Source organism: Pseudorca crassidens, chromosome 2, assembly GCF_039906515.1.
Source record: "Pseudorca crassidens isolate mPseCra1 chromosome 2, mPseCra1.hap1, whole genome shotgun sequence".
Lineage (NCBI taxonomy): Eukaryota > Metazoa > Chordata > Mammalia > Artiodactyla > Delphinidae > Pseudorca > Pseudorca crassidens.
Window position 1 is genome coordinate 129,632,512 of NC_090297.1, and position 18,230 is coordinate 129,650,741.

General features: G+C 35.2%; 1 protein-coding gene across 7 annotated transcripts in view; it reads left to right on the top strand.

Annotated features, from left to right (window-relative positions):
- Nucleotides 1-18,230, top strand: part of RABGAP1L (RAB GTPase activating protein 1 like) — a 687,421-nt gene that overhangs the window by 187,728 nt on the left and 481,463 nt on the right. For 6 of the 7 annotated variants that reach the window (XM_067728697.1, XM_067728698.1, XM_067728699.1 and 3 more), the window contains one exon: nt 3,399-3,549. In XM_067728697.1, coding sequence (XP_067584798.1) covers nt 3,399-3,549 — 151 coding nt within the window. Of the gene's footprint in view, nt 1-3,398; nt 3,550-16,258; nt 17,230-18,230 lie in introns of those variants that run through there. The other variant, XM_067728703.1, reaches the window with a different exon arrangement.

The following is an 18,230-nucleotide window of genomic DNA, read 5'->3' on the forward strand; positions in this document are numbered from 1 at the left end:
CCATATATAGTTATATTTTTATTAGAAATATTGAAACAATGATTATTTCTATAGATTGTTCTTTTGTTTGGGTCTTCTCTGGTCATAGATGTATACTAGTAGCATTTAGCTTAGTATCCACTAGTATCTCTTAAGTACTAGGGTGCTATATGCAATATAATTACTGTGTCATTACAAGAATAATCAGTAAATTAAAGCTGCTAATCATGTTGTGTTATGAATGACATAGTTCTTTTTAAATGTCAGTCTGTAAAGATAAATAGTGCCTGGGTTTTTAAGAGAGGAGAAAAGACTTTTCTATTATACCCAGCCAAACAGATGGCTGAGGGTCAGCTAGAAGCTGAATGTTGGTTGAGTTGAATCATATTATGGTAAAATGTGTATTAGGGACTGTTGACTATTAACCTTAAGGTGTGTGTATGCATGAGTAGGAAGAGATATTCCAGATTCAAAATCTTATATAAATCATTATACAAAGTAATTTGAGCCAACATAACACTTAATCAAGCTGGTTGTCCTCTTCATTTTGTCTGCCGCATTGGAAGCATATCGTAGTAGGATGAGTGGATGTTAGGAGGTCATTGTAGAGGTTGTAGAGTGACTGCAGTTGGTGGTAGTGGAAGTAGAAGTGCATGGATTTTGGACAGGTTGGGAAAATAAAATGCATTAGACTTCTTGATGGATTAGTAATGGATTATGGGACAGAGAGTAATGTCAACCATAACGCCTAGGTTTCTAATTTGGTTGGATTGTAGTGACAATCACTGAGGTAGGATACCCTGGAAAACGATGAGGTTTAGGGAGAAAGAATATGAGTTTAGATTTGAGCATGTTGATTTCTGGAGCTCGGAATACATGGGCATGGATGACAATGCCCAGAGACAAGAGACTGAAGAGAATTAGATCACTGAGGGAAACTGGAGAGATTAAAAGCTCAGAATACTTAAGAGGTTAATAGAGGAGAAGCAATCATCAGTGGGGTTTGTGGGTGGGAGGAAAAGAGAGTGCTTTGTTATTGAAGCCGAGGGAAACAAAGTGGTCAACAGTGAAAGGAGTGAAAAATGTCTTTTGAGTTTAGTGGCATAGAGAGGTCATGTATTGCTTAAGTGAAAACTGTTTCTAGGAGAGATAGAGAAGCCATGTTGAGTTGAGCTGAAGAATGAGTGTGAGGGGAAGAAATAGAGATTGAGTATACAGCGATTCTTTAGAGAAATTTGATGTGCAAGGTAGGAGACAGTATGATATCTAGAGTGTGATGTGGGGTGGAATAAAGGTTTCTTTTATAGGAGATATTTATTGGAATTTTAATAGCTGTAGATACACAGTGATGACCTTGATTTCTGTATAATATGTAATATATTTAATTAATTTGAATTCTTATATGATATTGTACATTATGGGACTCATAATTCAGCATATTTTGCATTTAATTTCATAGGAAATGAGCTTAGCCCTTTGCACACTGTTGTTTTTAGTTAACTCATTTCTTTTTTTACATTAAGAGTACAGAAACTTTCCTAGCCCTCAAAACCACATACGTTTTTCCTATTCAAAAGTGTAATCAGAATCAAATAATAAATTACAAAAAAGATCCTTTTATGACTGATCCTGGCTCTCTTGTGGTGCAGTATTCTTTTGCTAATCTTAAATTCAGTTGGATAGTGAAGAAGAGGCAGTAGGAAGGAAATCCATGTGTCATACAGTTTACTCAGGTATAAGTCTTCTCAAGAATAGTTAATACTCTATCTACTTGACATATTTTATGGAACATATTTAGCTATGGTGTTTTTCCAAATTAACTAAATTTATGTTTTAATTGAAGTCCATGAGAGAAATTTAAAGACCTGAAACGGTTTTTTTGGTGTATTATTATAAAAACATTCAAGACCGTTGTAAATATTTCAAACAGTATAGGAAAATAAAAGGAGTATTTTCTCTCAATTCCATTACATAGATATTTTGGAGTTTATTCTTCCATATTCTTTTCTGTGCATGTCAAAAGCAGGTTTCAAAATAGTATGTGTTAGGGAGAGAGTGTGAGAGAGAGAATGTGTATTTTAAATAATACCATATATATACTATTTTGAAACCTGCTTTTTTCACTTAGCAGCATAATTATGTTAATGGTGTCGTAGCATGTTAAATCATGTAAGCTCTACCTCTTTTTACTTTGTTTTGCTTCAAGCCTGTCAGTATTATCAGCTTAGGTTCCCTAACTCAACAATATAAACGTTTTCCTTTATGAGGCTGAAAGAAAGCAGAATGGTCATGAATTTGATGGTTTATTAAAGATATTAATGAGATGAGTTTACTTGAACTTTCGAGTTATGGAACTTATTACAGTTTTTCCAAGATAGCTGGACTATGAGAGGATGGGGAAAGCATGGAACATATTTTCAGATGAAGGGCATGCCAAAACTGAGGTCTGGCCTGGAGCTGGAAGAGTGTGTAAAGATAGAGAAGGAGGTAAAGTAGATGGGAGGCCAATTTTAGAAAATAGACATATGGTTTCTATGACTTTTCAGGCTTAAAACTTGAAACCAGAACCTGGGATGTTAGACCAAACCAGAGTACATCATTAAGGTTTGGAGTCCAGATGATTACACTAGGATCAGCTCTAAGAGATCAAAGGTGAGCAGCAAAGTAGAGATAAAGTCTGAACAAAAAGGCATAGAACATAGCTCCAGGTTCAAGCTAGGCATAGACTGGGAACTACAGTTCAGTTTCTTGTTCAGTTGGGCAGATTATCATAGTAGCATACCTACTATGTGATCATTGACTTCATGACAATGTATTTTTCATTGTTCCAATTCTAAACACCCTTGGAAATGGGTAAGGCTGATAAGTGTATGTTGCTGGGGAGTTGGATAGGTTGTATATGTTTTGGAGGAAAGGTCTAGGTTCTTGCTTTAGGAAGCACTTTGGGTCAGGATGTAGAGGTATATAGTCAAGGTGTGATAGGCCCCTGATCTACTTTCAGCATTCCTTGCCCCCAACACTTACCATACACACATCATTAGCCAACTTGTCATACGTTCATCTCAGGGGATTCAGATGGCTCTTTTTATGCCTTGGAATGCTGCCTAGAAATATATAGTTAACATATTCATTATTATGAGTAGGTTCATAGGATGATTAAAAAGTAAATGAGGAGAAGAAAGAACTTTCCTTGTGGGTGGAATAACATGGTTCACTAATAAAGAAGATGGAATCAAGAAAAAAAGTTGAAGACATTACTAAACTTAAGCACTACTATTATTATTTCATGCCCCTCCCTGCCATTTTTCTCCTGATCCAGTCTTGCACTTTTATATAAACTCATCAATATACTTTTCATAACAACAGCAGGTCAGCAGTGGTGAAGGGAGTATGAATGGTTTATTTTCTTGTTTTCTCAGGCACAATAATCTTGGTGCGCGACCAAAAGGGCTGTCTACTCTGGTGAAGAGTGGTGTTCCTGAAGCATTGAGGGCAGAGGTATGGCAATTATTAGCAGGCTGCCATGACAACCAGGCAATGCTGGATAGGTACCGACTTCTTATCACAAAGGTAGGAGATCTTTTCATATTATTCTCATGCAACAGTATATTAAGTAAATCCTGTTTTCATAGCTCCAGTAAGTCATAAATGCTTTGAACTTCTTTAAAAACTCTATTGTTGTTCAGTGAATAGTTGCCTTTTGTTCTAAACACTTGTTGGACAGTGATAAACAATGCACTGTAGTGATCTATGAACACTTAATGCCTTGGCTTTCATTTTTTTGTTCAGGTAACTTTATAACTGTTTACTAAGTTGGAATATACTTATATTTCAAGTACTCTCAATTAACCTTTCTTACTGTATGAGATTTTTGTACAGTTGTACACAGTATAACTGTACTCTAGTATAATTTTAAAGTCAAATTAACGTAAAATGAAATTATAAGGCCTCCTATGCTTATGTAACCTTACACTTAAATGATGTGGATACTTGCCCATATCCTTATCCTGTCAGGAGCCTCTGGTTCCAATGTAAATTCCTTTGCTTATGCCCAAAAAATTGATTTTAGAGCACAGGTAAAGGTAATCCTCGATCCTAGGCTCTCTTCTTAGGTCTTATCTCCTAATTTCTTAATTACTCTAATAAATCATGGATTTTAACATAATGGTAACATTTTGTTTGTTTTATAGAAAATCTCTATTCATAAATAATTTTTTTGATAAGTAAGACTTTATTCCTCAGGCTATATCAACTTTTAAAATTCTTTAGCCCCTCTGATTCCTTCTTCCCTTCCTTACCTCTTTGCCGCCCTCCCTTTCACAAATATTTTCTGAGTGCCTAGTATATTCAGTCACTGCTAAATTCATTCGTTTTTTTTTTAAAAAAAAACCTTTATACCATTTTTTATGATTAGTATTTTCTATAGTGGAATGTGCAAGATGATCCATTGATGTTGGGGGCAGAGATGTCTAAAGTTCCATTTGCATTTTTTAAGTTACAAATGCAAAGTGTTATTCAGCTATACTAATATTTGTTGTGCCGTGCTAGGTCCTTGGGTCTGATGGCCACTTGTCATGTGTAGTTCAGGAGTGACCTGGGGGAAGAAGGGATTTGCACACCTTGGAATGGAATAACAGTGGTGCTCACGCTCATATATTCGCTTTTAGAATACTCAGTTTTCTTGCAGTTTGCTTGTGTTAGATTAAGTGGATTTACAGGTTATCTAGTTTTAAATCTTCATAGGATAGATGGGTGGTTCATAAAGTCTGCTGTCCCAGGATGTTACATATCAAGATGTTTAAAAAAAATAAACACACTAATCTGTCCTTCAAGCAAAATTTAATGTTATGATAATGGATGACAAAGCAACTACTTTGGGAAATAAATTCATGTTATAGAGAAGGATGTTTGAAACATTTAGCAATTTAAACATTACTGTGTGATTTTGTGACTGAAAACTACATGCCTGTGTTATTACAAAACTCTTACCATTTTCTTACTTTAAAATCTGGAATCAGAAATTTCAGGTATGTTTAAAACTTGTGAAAATGGTTGAAGAGAATTTGAGACTGATTGTTAAAAATATGAAAATACAACACCTTCTGGTTTATTTGTAAGAATACTTTGAGAAAATGAGTACTCTCCTAGCCAGATTTCAACAAAATGGTTGATGGGTAGGACTGAAAGAGATGATGTGCCTCTGCTTGGATCTATTGCTTTTTGTTATTATTTTCCAGATATGATCACAATTAAAACCATGAACCAAAAAACTGATTTTGGAAAGTTTTCAAATTGTCATTTCATAAACTGCTAAACAAACATATCAGAAGATGAGGAGCCATATTGTATGATTCTATTTATATGAGATGTTTGGAATAGACAAATATAGAGAGACAGAAAGTAGACTAATGTTTGCCAGGGGATGGGGAAGGGAGGAATTGGGAGTGACTGCTAACAGGTGTGGGGTTACTTTTTGGGGTGATGGAAATATTCTGGAATTAGAGGTGATGGTTGCACAACATTGTGAATATACTAAAAACCACTGAACTGCACGCTTTAAAATGGTGAATTTTATGTCATGTGAAGTTTATCTCAATAGAAAAGTTACACAAAATAAAAAAATTTTAAATGGCCCATGTTCAATATTGAATAGTATTTTTGTAGTATTTTATTTAAGCAAATGTTTTTCATTTTTTAATTTTTCTCTACATTTCTATAGTATTTATATTAGTACAGTAGCACTTGTGAATAATAAAAATAAATAATAAATATACATATATTGGAAGTTTATGCTTAGACATTTTTATTGATGAGGATATCTGAGCAAAAATGTCCAGAGACCATTAACTCTTGGCGTCAAATCACTTTTGCACATAATTAAGCTGTATACCTTTAGTGGCTGCTCATGGCATAGCAGCAACTGTCATATTCCTTCCTCCACTAAGAGGCTTTGTTAATTCATACCTTTTAAGATTTCAGAATTTGGAAGAAAAATGAAAATAGTCTCCCAAAATATTATTTATAAACTCCTGACAATACATATGTTCGTATATGTGATAAAAGCTTTGCCATATATACCAAGCAACATGGTAGTTTTGAATATACAATTTTTAGGAAAAAGTTTAAGATCAAGAGACAGAATGACATAAATGTTTTCATTGAATAAAATATTCCTGGACTGCTTTCACTGTGGGGTTCTGGCTGTGATTTACTTTCTGCCTGTGAAGACTGGAGGGAGGAAAAAAAGCCACATTATTTTCCTCTGGCAGTGGTGGGCAGATGCCTGGGCCTTGCCAGTTGTGAGATTTTGCATCTGCTTTGGGCGTTCCATTCTGAATCACATGCCTTCATTCTGTAGTTCCTTTTTCCTGCAGTTTCCTATCCTGAGTAGCAATAGCAACCTCCTGATTCTTTGGACTGTAGTTGTGGTGGCAAACCTGAAAGCTAGCAGTGATGTTCCCAGTCTCTTGGTCTTCCAGTGTGTAAGCGCCTAAGTCCTTGCATTAAATCCTTTTTGAAATACTTAGAGTGGGTTCTATGTCCCTGACTGAACCCTGTCTGATATACCTGGCATATGGTTGCCACCTTGTTGTCACAAGATGGCTGCTCTACATCAAGTGTTGTGTCCAGAAAAGAGAAGAGAAAAGACAAAGGCAGCCAGACTTGAGGCTAAGGGAACAGTCTTCCAGACTGCCAAGTCTGCCCAAGATTCTGACACCAGCTGCAAGTTTGGGGGTCCCCAGAACCATTCTCACTTCCTACCAGTTGGCTACAAATTTGGGGGTCCCCATAGACTTCCTCAGGCATGTAGCAAAGTGTTATACTTACAATTACAGTTCTTTTTTTTTAATAGCAAAAGGATGCAAATCAGATATAAATCAGAACCAGCCAAAGGAAGAAATACATTGGGCAGAATCTGGGACTGAGAGGGTTCCAAACAGGAAGCTTGCATTGTCCTCAGGGATATATTACCTTCCCAGCATCAATCTGTAGTAGTACCTATCACCATCCCAGGCATTTCAACAAGCTTTGGTGTCCAGAGTTTTTACTGGGGTTTCATCATATGTATATATGATTGATTGGATCATCGCCCACTTGGTTGAACTCAGTCTTTAGCCTTCTCTTGTTCCCTCCCCTGAGACTGGATCGATATCACCTGGCTCAACACCCCTATCCTTTAATTACATGGCTGGTCTTTCTGCGTTGGCCAGCTCCCATGCTTAGTCCTCTTATTAGCATAAATTTTCTAGGGCCCTTCCATGAGTCACCCAAAATGTAAGCATAAACTGTCAGATGTGGTTGGAGGGGCCCACCATGAATAACAAAGATGTCCCTGTCATTTGGGAAATTCCAAGCTTTTAGAAGTTACATCCCATGAGCCTGGACCTTCCATGAGCCTGAACCTTCCAAGAGCCTAGACTTCTTTTTGGTGTATCTCTTTTTGCCAGAACCAGGTCTGTCACTCTTTTAAAGATTTTTTCCTTAAGCCCCAAACAGCAGCTTCCACATAATCTCCTTGATCAGGATTCTGTTACATGGCTATCTCCATAGAAAGCTGGGAAATATTTTTTTAAGGTGGTACATTGCTGCTCCTCTTCATCCACTGAAATACGAGTTTATTAATAAGGAAGAAAGAGAATAGATACTAGGTAGACAGTTACCTTTCTCTGCCGCAGCTGCCTTGTTAGTAGAGACAGAAGTTGAGATCTGTTGTGCAATAATTTATTATGAAAAGCATGTAAGCCTAGTAGTTTATTTATTTTAGGACAGCAAATGTTTACTAATCGCCACTTGAGATTGACTAATAATGTACAATTTAAGATACTATACTAAATATTTCCAACTCTGCTTTATAAGTCAATGACCACATAAAATTTTTAATGTTATTTCTATCATTAACAGTGCAGTTTATCAAAAACATTTTCTTACAAACAGTGTAGAAATGTGTGGCTCTGATCTTGTGCCTTTATTCAGGCTCTCAAGTCATAACATTTCTGTGAGAGAAAGTACAGTGGTATATTTAATTTCATTGTCTTCCTTGCTTCATAGCCAAACGTATTAAAAATAAGATGAATGATGTCAGTATTTAAAAAATAATTTTGTTCTTCCTCTATGCTTACGGGTAGAAATAAGACAGCAAGTGCTTGTAGCCAAGAGCATTAAGAATGCACTTTGGTGGTGAATGCATATGAGCTTAGGAGCTGCTCAGGAGAAAGAACATAAACACCCAGAGGATTTTCAGTAAGAAGTGCCTGCATATTTGGCACTTTCTGGTCCAGAGCTGGTAATATTTTCTTTTGGTCCAGTTAATTTTTCCTCTCTTATTAAGGGAACGGCAAGATTTCAAGGTCAGTTAATAAAATGGTTCAGCTTGAGCATATAAACTTGCTAAAGACCTCCCAAAGACAGGAGGGAAGAAGGAATATGAAGTATTTATAGAAAACCTACTAAGATTTGGCTTCCATGAGAAAGTAGTCTGTTTATCTTTAAATCCTATGGTATAGTGCAGTAATCCACAATTTGAAAAAACAAATCACATTCTGAAGCATCCTTTTCGGGTTAGATGGCATATAGCAGGCTGGATCCAGCCTGTCATATGCTTTGTGTAATCATCAATACAATACATTAAAGAATAATATACATTTCTGGCTCAAGCTTGTACTTTCTGTTTTGCCATAGACATACTACTCTTTATTACTTACTCTCTGTTCTTCATACGTTGTAATACCTGACCAGCCCTCAAATATATTTGATTTTGTGACTCCATTATATTAGCATATCGACCATTGCCTCAGGGGAGGGAGCTGTCACAGTGTGCTTTTAGTTGTTTAAGGTCTACTTCACCAGTAGACCCTAAACTCCAGGGGAGCAAGGACCACAACTGTTTTACTCTTTGTGGATACCCTGTGTCTGGTATAGGGCCTGGCATGTACTGGATGAGCAGTAAAATTTGTTTTTGTCCCTCTCACGAGGGACCCAAGGTCATTTGTTGACTTATTCATATAGTCATTTATTCTTTTCTATTTTCTTCCCCTAAATTGTAAGCCTTACATTGTGTTGTGGATAAAGCTGGTAAAGTGTGAAGCATAGTGTCTTTTCCCAGGAATTTTATCATCTAGTTGGGGAGAGCACAGCAATGGGTTAATTTGAGCAGCAGGTCCTGGTGTGCTAGCCTATGTTGTTTTTGCCAGGGAGTAGGTAGGAGCCACTCAGAATTACTGGCATAGAGAGTTTTGCAATGGCCAGTGGAGCCACCCTGAATCTTAGTAGGTCAAGACTAGAGAGTAATATTGAACAGGGAAGAGGGCTGGGGTTACAGTGTGGAACAGTCACTCTCTCTAGCCTTGTTGTTTTTGTAGTGTAATCTATGGAAAATAAAACTTTGCAAATCTTTTTGACTGATAGGAAAAGACTCTAGGAACCAAAGGTTTAAAAAGGATGAAACACTCTAGACTAGATTTAAGATGAAGCAGGACAGGAGCTGCAGGCTAACTGGTAATCTTAATCTGGAGCTGAGGACCAAGCAGGACAAGCCAAAAGAGCTGATCCATCTAAATAATGGAGAAATTATTTGATCCCACTGGCAGCATCAAGGAGCTTTTAGGCACAACTTGCCTTGGTGAAGGCTGCAGCTCCACTTTGGGAGGAAATGTTGGTGCTCACTCTGGAGGGAGACTGTGGGTTCAGATTTCAAGCTCTGCTGGTTAGTAGCTTGTGACCTTGGGCAAGTCCCTTAATTATCCTTCGTCTCAATTCCCTCATTTGTAAAATGGGCTTAATAATACATATCGTACAGAATTGTTGTGAGGATTGAATACGATAATTCATGTAAAGCACTCAGAGCATGCCTAATATATGGTAAGCACTCATTAGTGATAGGGGATGGGGAAAATTATAAAGCAGTATATGCTTCAATGTTAAATGAGTGGCACAGAAAAGAACTTTAGGAAATGTGGAGCTTACTATGGGTTCTTGATGTCTGTGCAAGTTTCAGGACACCCATCTGAGAAATAAAGAGAAAGAAGAAAAACAAGATATGTGTAACACTCTGTTATGTACTTGTGCCACTAATTCATTCTTTCATTTATTAAACATTAAGGTGTCTTCTGTGTTAAAAGTAACACTGATATCCTCCCTTGTAGGAACGTACAGTCCAGTGTAGGAGGCAGTCCAGAAAGCAGAGAAATGGTGATGACATGGTTAAGTGCTGTGACAGAGATATGAACAAGGATAAGGGAGCACAGAGACTGGAGCAGCCAACTCTGCCCAGGAGCAAAGAACAGGAGGGTATGTTTAGTCTGAGGCAATGCCATTCCCAAAGACACAGAGTTGTGAAAGGTCCTGCCATGGTCAGAGGCTGTGGGAAGTTCAATATGACCCACGGGGACACTCTGCACCATAAACTCTAAGTCAGCAAGGATTGTGTGTGGATTTTGCTCACCACTGTGATCTTACCACTCAACTAGGACTGCCCTCTAGCAGATGCTAGAAAACACTTGCTGAGAGAAGTAGTGGAGTGTGTGATGGGCATTATGTCTATTGTTTTCATATGCCCTTTCCATGTAAACCTGACAGCTTCAGTGATATAACTCCCATTTTTACCATCGGTGAGATAGGAGGTTCAGAGAGTTTGAGACGCACAGTTACTAAATAGCAGAGTCAGTATTTGAATCCACAAAGTAGAAAACTCTAAAATAGAAATGAAAGAGGGCATTCTTACATTTTGTCTTTTAAAGATCCTTTGGAAGGGAAAACTTTCTCTGTATTTTCCCCATCATTTAATCCTTAAGGGTAATAAAAGTTTAAAGAAATAAAATCAGTACTATCCCTTTCCTCTACTTTTGCTATTCATTGTATGGAAATGAAATTTATAATTTACTTGAGGAATTATTCTGTTTATATCAAGAAACATGTAAACCTTCTAAATGATGGAAACGTTCTAAACAGTACTTTCTAGAATTAGTAATAGAAAAGTTGAAATCACCTACCTTCAAGCCGTCCCTTTTAAAGTGGGTCTTCACACCATCTGTCCTAAAGTGGACTTGGCAGCTTCAACCACTGTCTGCTGCTACATGATTTCTGCCAGAGGCTGAGGGCACCAACACGTTGATGAATCAGTGGCAGACTTGTACCGCGTATTTCTGAAAGTGTAAGTTCTTTATTGCTTATCATTGAGATTTCTTGTTATTTCTATTAAATTAGCATTCTTCATAATATTGAGGTGATCTGAAAGGACGATGGAAGGATTGTGACCTTGCTGCCCCTTATAGAAACAAACAGAATTTAAAGCTTCTAAACTTAGGATTAAATCTTAATTGCTGGCTTTAGGAGCCACTGAGTAATGATCACATTTTCACGCAGTATGAGCCACTTGACATAGGGAAGATTGTGTGTGTTTTAGGGAAACCTGAATTTTATGTAGCTTTACAGAACTGTATGTGTAATTTTAATTAACATGGCATGTGTGGTATAGTTTATCAAGTCTGCTGATACTGCTTATATAGCATAGGAAATATTAGACTATAATTCTATGCTTTTTTGTAGAAGTGACCTAATTGATAGCATTCATACTTTATACTTTGTTAAAATTAAAACAAGCTTTTAATTGATAAGCTTTCAGAAATACCATCATAACTCATTTCCTTTTCTCACTTGAATTTGTTTTTTTCCAAATGAATCTTCTTTTCAAGAAGTATATGTATATATGTGCACACACACATACATTTTCTTTTTAAAGGATTTAAGTTCTAGTGTTAGAATGACCTGGATTTGAGTCTTATACCTCCCATGTATTAACTTGTGATCTTGAGAAGTTATCCCAACTTTCTAAGCCTCAGTTTCATCATTTGTAAAGCAGGGATAATAATAGTACCTACTGTGATTGTTGTGGGAATTAAATAAAATGATAAAGTGCTTGGTACATAGTAAGTATTCAAGATATGAGTGCATGATATTAGTAATAATGAATATTGGTATCAGTGTATATTTCTACTTTAATATGTGTTTGACAACTTCTAGTCACATAATTTTCATGAGAGCATATGATGTGAACAATAGCTGATAGAACTGAGAAGTGATCTTTTTAGAAGTACGAAAAGTCAGATGTCTTTTTCTAATTTTTTTTTTTCTGACTAGTGAATATCTTGGAATGTTTGCATCTTTAGGCTTGACTTTGTAATGATTATGTGAATTATTATTTCAGTGATTATGCATACTCAAGTATATCATAAAGTCAAATGATATTCTCTAAAAAATCACTCCTGATGCCTGTATGATCTAATCAAGACTGCAAGGCAGATATCAATCTCATTCACTTATTAATTCACTCATTTAGTAACTCTTTATTGAGCATCTTTTATGTGCCAGTCTCTGTGTAGTTTCTAGGCCTATGTAGACAAAACGGGCTCTCAACCTTGAGGAGCATGGCCTAGGGAAACCCAGGCCAGTACACAGATAGATCAAATATATGATGATACAGGTTATAACAGGTATCTTAATCAAGTGTGTGGAATACAAAAGAGGCAGTGACAGCTCTGCTTGGGTAAGTCAGGGAAGACTTCATGGGGAAGTTAATGTTTGAGGTGGGAATTAAATATGTCTGAGCAAGATAGGAGAGGGAGTACAGTATAGGAGTGGCTTATGTAATGATTCAGCTGCCATTTTGTGACTTAGCTTGGATTATCCTGGAAGCCTTAGGAAGTGAATTCAATGTGCTCCTTCCTTCCCTCACTTCCACCTCAGTTGGCCAACCACATCCACTATTTATGGGTCAGTGCTTGTCCCCTGGTAAAATGGGAAGAACATAATACAAGTTTATTCTTGTTATAATAAACATGTGAAGTGAAAAACCTCAGGAAATATATTAAAATGATATATTTAGTTGATTACCTAGGGTCGACATAATAGAATTTTAACAAGTAATTTTACAGTATCTATTTAATAAATGTTTGAGTACCTATTGTGTGCCAGGTACTGTGCTAGGATGGTAATGCATATTAATTTTTAAAATCAGTGAACTGAAAAGTACCATCCATTGGCTAAATACAAAACAGTATAAACTTGCAAAGACAAAGTCTAGTTTGATAAAGTACAGAGAGCATGTGTTTAAACCTCTATCAGAGAGTAAAAAGGGCAAAGTTGCAAGTATTACTTTGGTAGTTGCTGCCAAAAATCTTTTTTGGAATATAAATAAAAAACAATGATAAGAGTGGCCTGTTTTAAGATTCTGCAAGTTCTCTGCTTTCTTGAGCATTGTATAGACAGATGAAGCTTCACTGTGTTTATTCTTGTCAGATTATTGGTACCGCTCAGAGTAAAGCCTGTCTTCTCTCTGTTCTCCAGTGCATTATTGTAGCAGATGGCTTTTAATAAAACATGTAGCTAAAGAAAAATTTTTACCCTATTTTAGTGGAACATACTATAATTATAAATACTGGACAGTCTCAAGAGGAAATGTTTAAATTGGTATTTTTCTTATGATCAAATAACATTTAGTGAATATTTAATTGAAAAGTCAAATTATGGTATCAGTTATGTATTTTTTTAATTTAAGTTTCCACAACTAAATTAAACTTTGTACATCATTTAGCCAGGTAGATATTTGCTTTTTCTTTACGTGGTTTATTTTTTAAAAAATTCAATGCTGTATGTTAGTCAAATAACACTCAACACTAGTTTTGTTGAGAGGCAGGGCATTGCTTAATTACATAGCTGCTCTGTTCTCTGTCATCACCTTGTCTAGTTGTAGGAAATGAGCTTTTTGATAGAATGGGGTTACTCCTGCTGAGTCTGTACCATTGGTATTATAAAAATCACAGACTCTTGTACTGGTATGTTACTGATGTAGCCATAAAATTTAAAAATTTCTCCAGAAAATTCATAGTTCTTTAAAATATATTAACCAAAAACATAAAGGGGGCAAGGATACTAAAGAATACTGTGTTGTAATGTAAATGACTTGAGCATGTACATAGTAGAAGGTCTTTATTAAAGGAAACTAAGAATTATTGAGATTCTTTAAGAAAATGTACCTTTTATTTCCTCTTTTCTTGTATAATAAGGGCGATGGTTTCTTACTACATAATTATACCTTTGCTTATTATTTTTTTCACCGCATAATTTTTATTAAATTTTCTTTGTTCTCATTACCTGAGGTCTTTCATTTTCTATCATATCAATATTGACACCTACATGTGTAAAAACTATGATTATATGTGTGAATCTGAGAACTCAGAGTTTTCCCACCAGCATTGATACGTTTCTCTAAAAATTTAAAAATATATTCTTAATTGTTTTCATGTATTTAAGTGATAATGTTCTGCTTCTAGTGGTAAGTGTTGTTTTTGTTATTCTTTAAATATAATACATAGTTTTGAGGTTAATTAAGGAAAAGATGATTTTGTAATGAATTAGAGTAGGAGTACACTGTCTTGAGGGAAGACTGGGCTATTGCTGAGCATGGATCAGTGGCATAAAAGCTATATTTATAGCTATAGAATTAAGGATAAGAGGAAAACATGGATATTTTTCTTAAATCTCACAATTTTCAAGAGCCTGAGATTATAATGTGATTCCTGGATCCCAGTTTCATGGTAACTTTATGGACTTATCTGCACATGTTTCTAGAGCATATTTATATTTTATTGGGTAACATAGTGTGATGAGTTTTCTCCAGGGTTTTGCTTTGACTTTGATTTACTTTTCCATTCAAATTTATGTTTAGATATGTTTACCATTAATTAGTGCCAAGGTTAAAAAAGGAAGAGACAGCAGATACCTATGAGGCAGGCACCAAAACTCCCTCCCCAACATATCACATGTTTCTGCTTGTATTTTGGTGACAGTTCTATTTGCAGCTTCTTGCTTGATTACTTCATGCATTTCTCAGTATCTTCCCTCTCTCTTTTTGTGTCTCTTTATAGTTTATATTTCTTTGTCTCGCCATCATATCTTTCATTGTTTGTTTTACCTGCCTCCATTTCTTAATTGTCATAATGTAGCTCTGAAAAGTGATTTTTTATTATTTGTTGTTTTATATTTGCTGGGTTTCATGTTCCCTGTGAATTTCTCAGACTAGGCTGCTTTTTACTCACATGGCTTTTTGTTGATTTTTAAACTAACAAGACAGTAGACTGTGTCATCGTAGAGTAGAGAAACTGTCATTTTGTTGTACTTTGTATCCCCAGAGCCTGGCATTAGTCCTTAATAAATATTTGTTGAATGACTGTATGAATTAAATTCTATAGGTCAGTGCTCCATGATTGGAATAGAAAAGCTAGGGGTTAATGGCTATGGCATTGTCGTGAAGAATTTGATTAGAATTTATGCATGTTTTTTTTAATAGACCATTTCAAGTTATAGACCAGAGATGATTAATTGAAGTCTCACTTTTTGCATCACATTTAATGAGTGCTCTTAGAGACCAGACACAAGACTAGTCCTTGAAAAGTTGTCTTTTTAATTTATTCTTTTTTGTTATAAGATAAATAATTACTTCTTTCGAGCTTATGGAGTTAATATGTAATTGTTAATATACACACACAAAGACCCCAAAATATGACATGGAGAATGTCTCCTATTGCAAACTCATCCTAGTTCCTACTTCCTTTTTCCATCAAATAGAAAAAGAATAAACAAATGGAAAAAACCAAAAGAATCAATGAATAAATTTAAGGTTATTGTAGGCCTTAGAAAAATTCAGTTTCTTTGTGAAATTTCTTGAGCTTCTTCAAAAGATACTAGGTAAAAATACCATGTTGGGGATACTATTGATGCTGCAAAATTTTTTCAGACTTTAAAGCTTTATTTTATAAACTGGCTTTTGGTTCCAAAAAATTCCATTAATTTTGGAATTAATATATTCATTCCATAGAGTGTTTCAAGCTAAGTATTGTAATTAATTAAACATGTTGCAATTTTAAAAGAATAGTTATACCATAACACCTTATTATGATTCTCATTTGATTCCTTTTTTTCTCTGTATTAAATCTTTACTTTTTCCAGTGTCACAATTTATTTTATCAGTTATACTTCTATTAAGCACACAATAGACTTTAATTTTTTTATATACAAACATTTTTATTCCTAATGAAGGATGAATAGACTAGGTAAAAGTTGCTCAAAACTTTTTAATATCTGGATTGGAATATTACAGGTATGCACACTTTCTTCTACAAGAGAGAGCTTTACTTGTTATTACTGTCAGAATAATTCAATCACTTCTACCCTTTAAGAGGATGATCTCTGACATGTTTATAAAAGCTACTTAATCTTTTAATAGATGACTAATTTTTTGAAGATGGCATCATGAAGCTTTTACCTTGATACCTGCAAAGACGATGTGAAAAGGAGCAATTCCATTAAACTCTTTAAACATTCAGTTCTTGTTTGAAAAAGTATAATGGTAATTTTTAATTGAATGCTTATCTTAATTTTTCTACCCATCTGTCTAGTTGGTGCTTAGGTACTCTAAGTAAGGTTCTGTCTTTTCATACAGATTATTTAATCAAAGTCTCTGAGGCTCTCTTACTTTACTTTCTAGGGACCTCAGATCTTTACATCTTTGCAAAGCTCAGGTATATGCAAAGATAATTTGGGTATGTTTACAAAATTTGTCTCATTCAGTCCTATAGGGTTGATCATGCAGTCAAAAGGGAAATTGATCTTTATTACATACTATTTAAAATCAAAATTTTCTAAATAAATAAAACTATACCAGAAAAAAAAAAAAACTATACCAGAATCTTAAATTAAGGATGTAAAGGAATTCCCCTAGATAATCTACATGTTCTTTTTTCCTGTTGGGGCTGATGACATACCTCTCCACGTTGAGCTATAGTTTTCCAGCTCACTCTTTCTGAGAAAAGATCCTTTCCCCTTGGAACAGAAATTAGATTGAGCTTGATCCTAGAGAAAAGGTGATACCTGGTTGTACCACGAGGAGAATTGTTGTTCGTCCCAGTGGCACAGTGTAGTCTTGCATTAAGTGTTCTGAGACTAATTAATCAGGAAATGACTCTAATTAAAAAGGAAACTGCTCATCAGCTGCCTTCTCAGGCTATTTTACAGAAAGAAACTGTAGACTTAGCTACTTGCTCTCTCGCTTCTAGCAACATTCTTTAACTGCTTATGTCCCAGGTGAAAGGGGTAATTTAGGGATTTCTAATTTCTAGATTATTTTGTAGTAATAAACTTTGATATTTAATGGACTTGTTTTCAGATGTAAATTTACATAATAGCAATAATACTGGAGTTAGAATATTTTGGTTGATCTGCAAGGCTTTTTAACTTGTAATCTTATCATGTTTTTTAAATCCTGGAACAAGCCGTGCTATATAGAAAGAATATTAGTAGGTAACATTTGGGTTTGTATGTAGATACATATAAATACAAACAAACATATATATGACATACAAGATCAAAATAAACATAAATATCTAACAACGATTAGTGAATTTACCTGTTTAAATCACAATGGCATTTCTGTTAGCTTAACAGTCTATTTGGCTTACCTGAAGTCATCTTAGAGAATTACTATATAAGAGAAGTTACTTCACAAGGTTGTGTGCTTTATGTATGTATTATATGTCTTGTTTCCCAGGCCTATTTATTTTTGTGTGATGATTATTATATCCAGCATATCAAATATTTCTTAATTTACCAAATGGTAATTGATTATGAACTACTAATAAAAACTTTATAATTTTTCCTGGTGTTGCTTTTGTTAATTTTTCTTCCAATCTTTTGATATTTGTCCTAATACACAGAGGTTTATTAATTTCTAAAATGGGCAGGTAGTTGGAAAAATTAGGGAGTAACAGCTGGAAAGCTACCCTCAGCAAGGGCGGGAATTGTAACTTACCCTTCTGTGTATCCTTACCACCCTCCCATTCCCAACCGTTGGCACATGGTAGAGTCAGAGCATATGAAGCTGATTTGAATTGTGGCCTTTTGGGGATCAATTTATTCTGTGCCATTATTTCAAATCAGTTGTAGTTCAAGGTGGTCAATCTTGTACAAATGATTGCTGGTACAACACAATCTAATATTTACAAACCTCATGGCATGCTTAGCCAGGGCAAACATAGTCTCTTATGAGAGAAGGAGCAATTGCTTTTTAAAGGTAGATGAATTTCTATTGGACTTGTAGTTTGTTTAAACAAAGGAAGAAAAGTTATTAACCCCCAAATTCCACTAACCTATATTATATGTGATGGGTCTGATGGGAGCAAGACAGTGTCTTGAACAAGAAC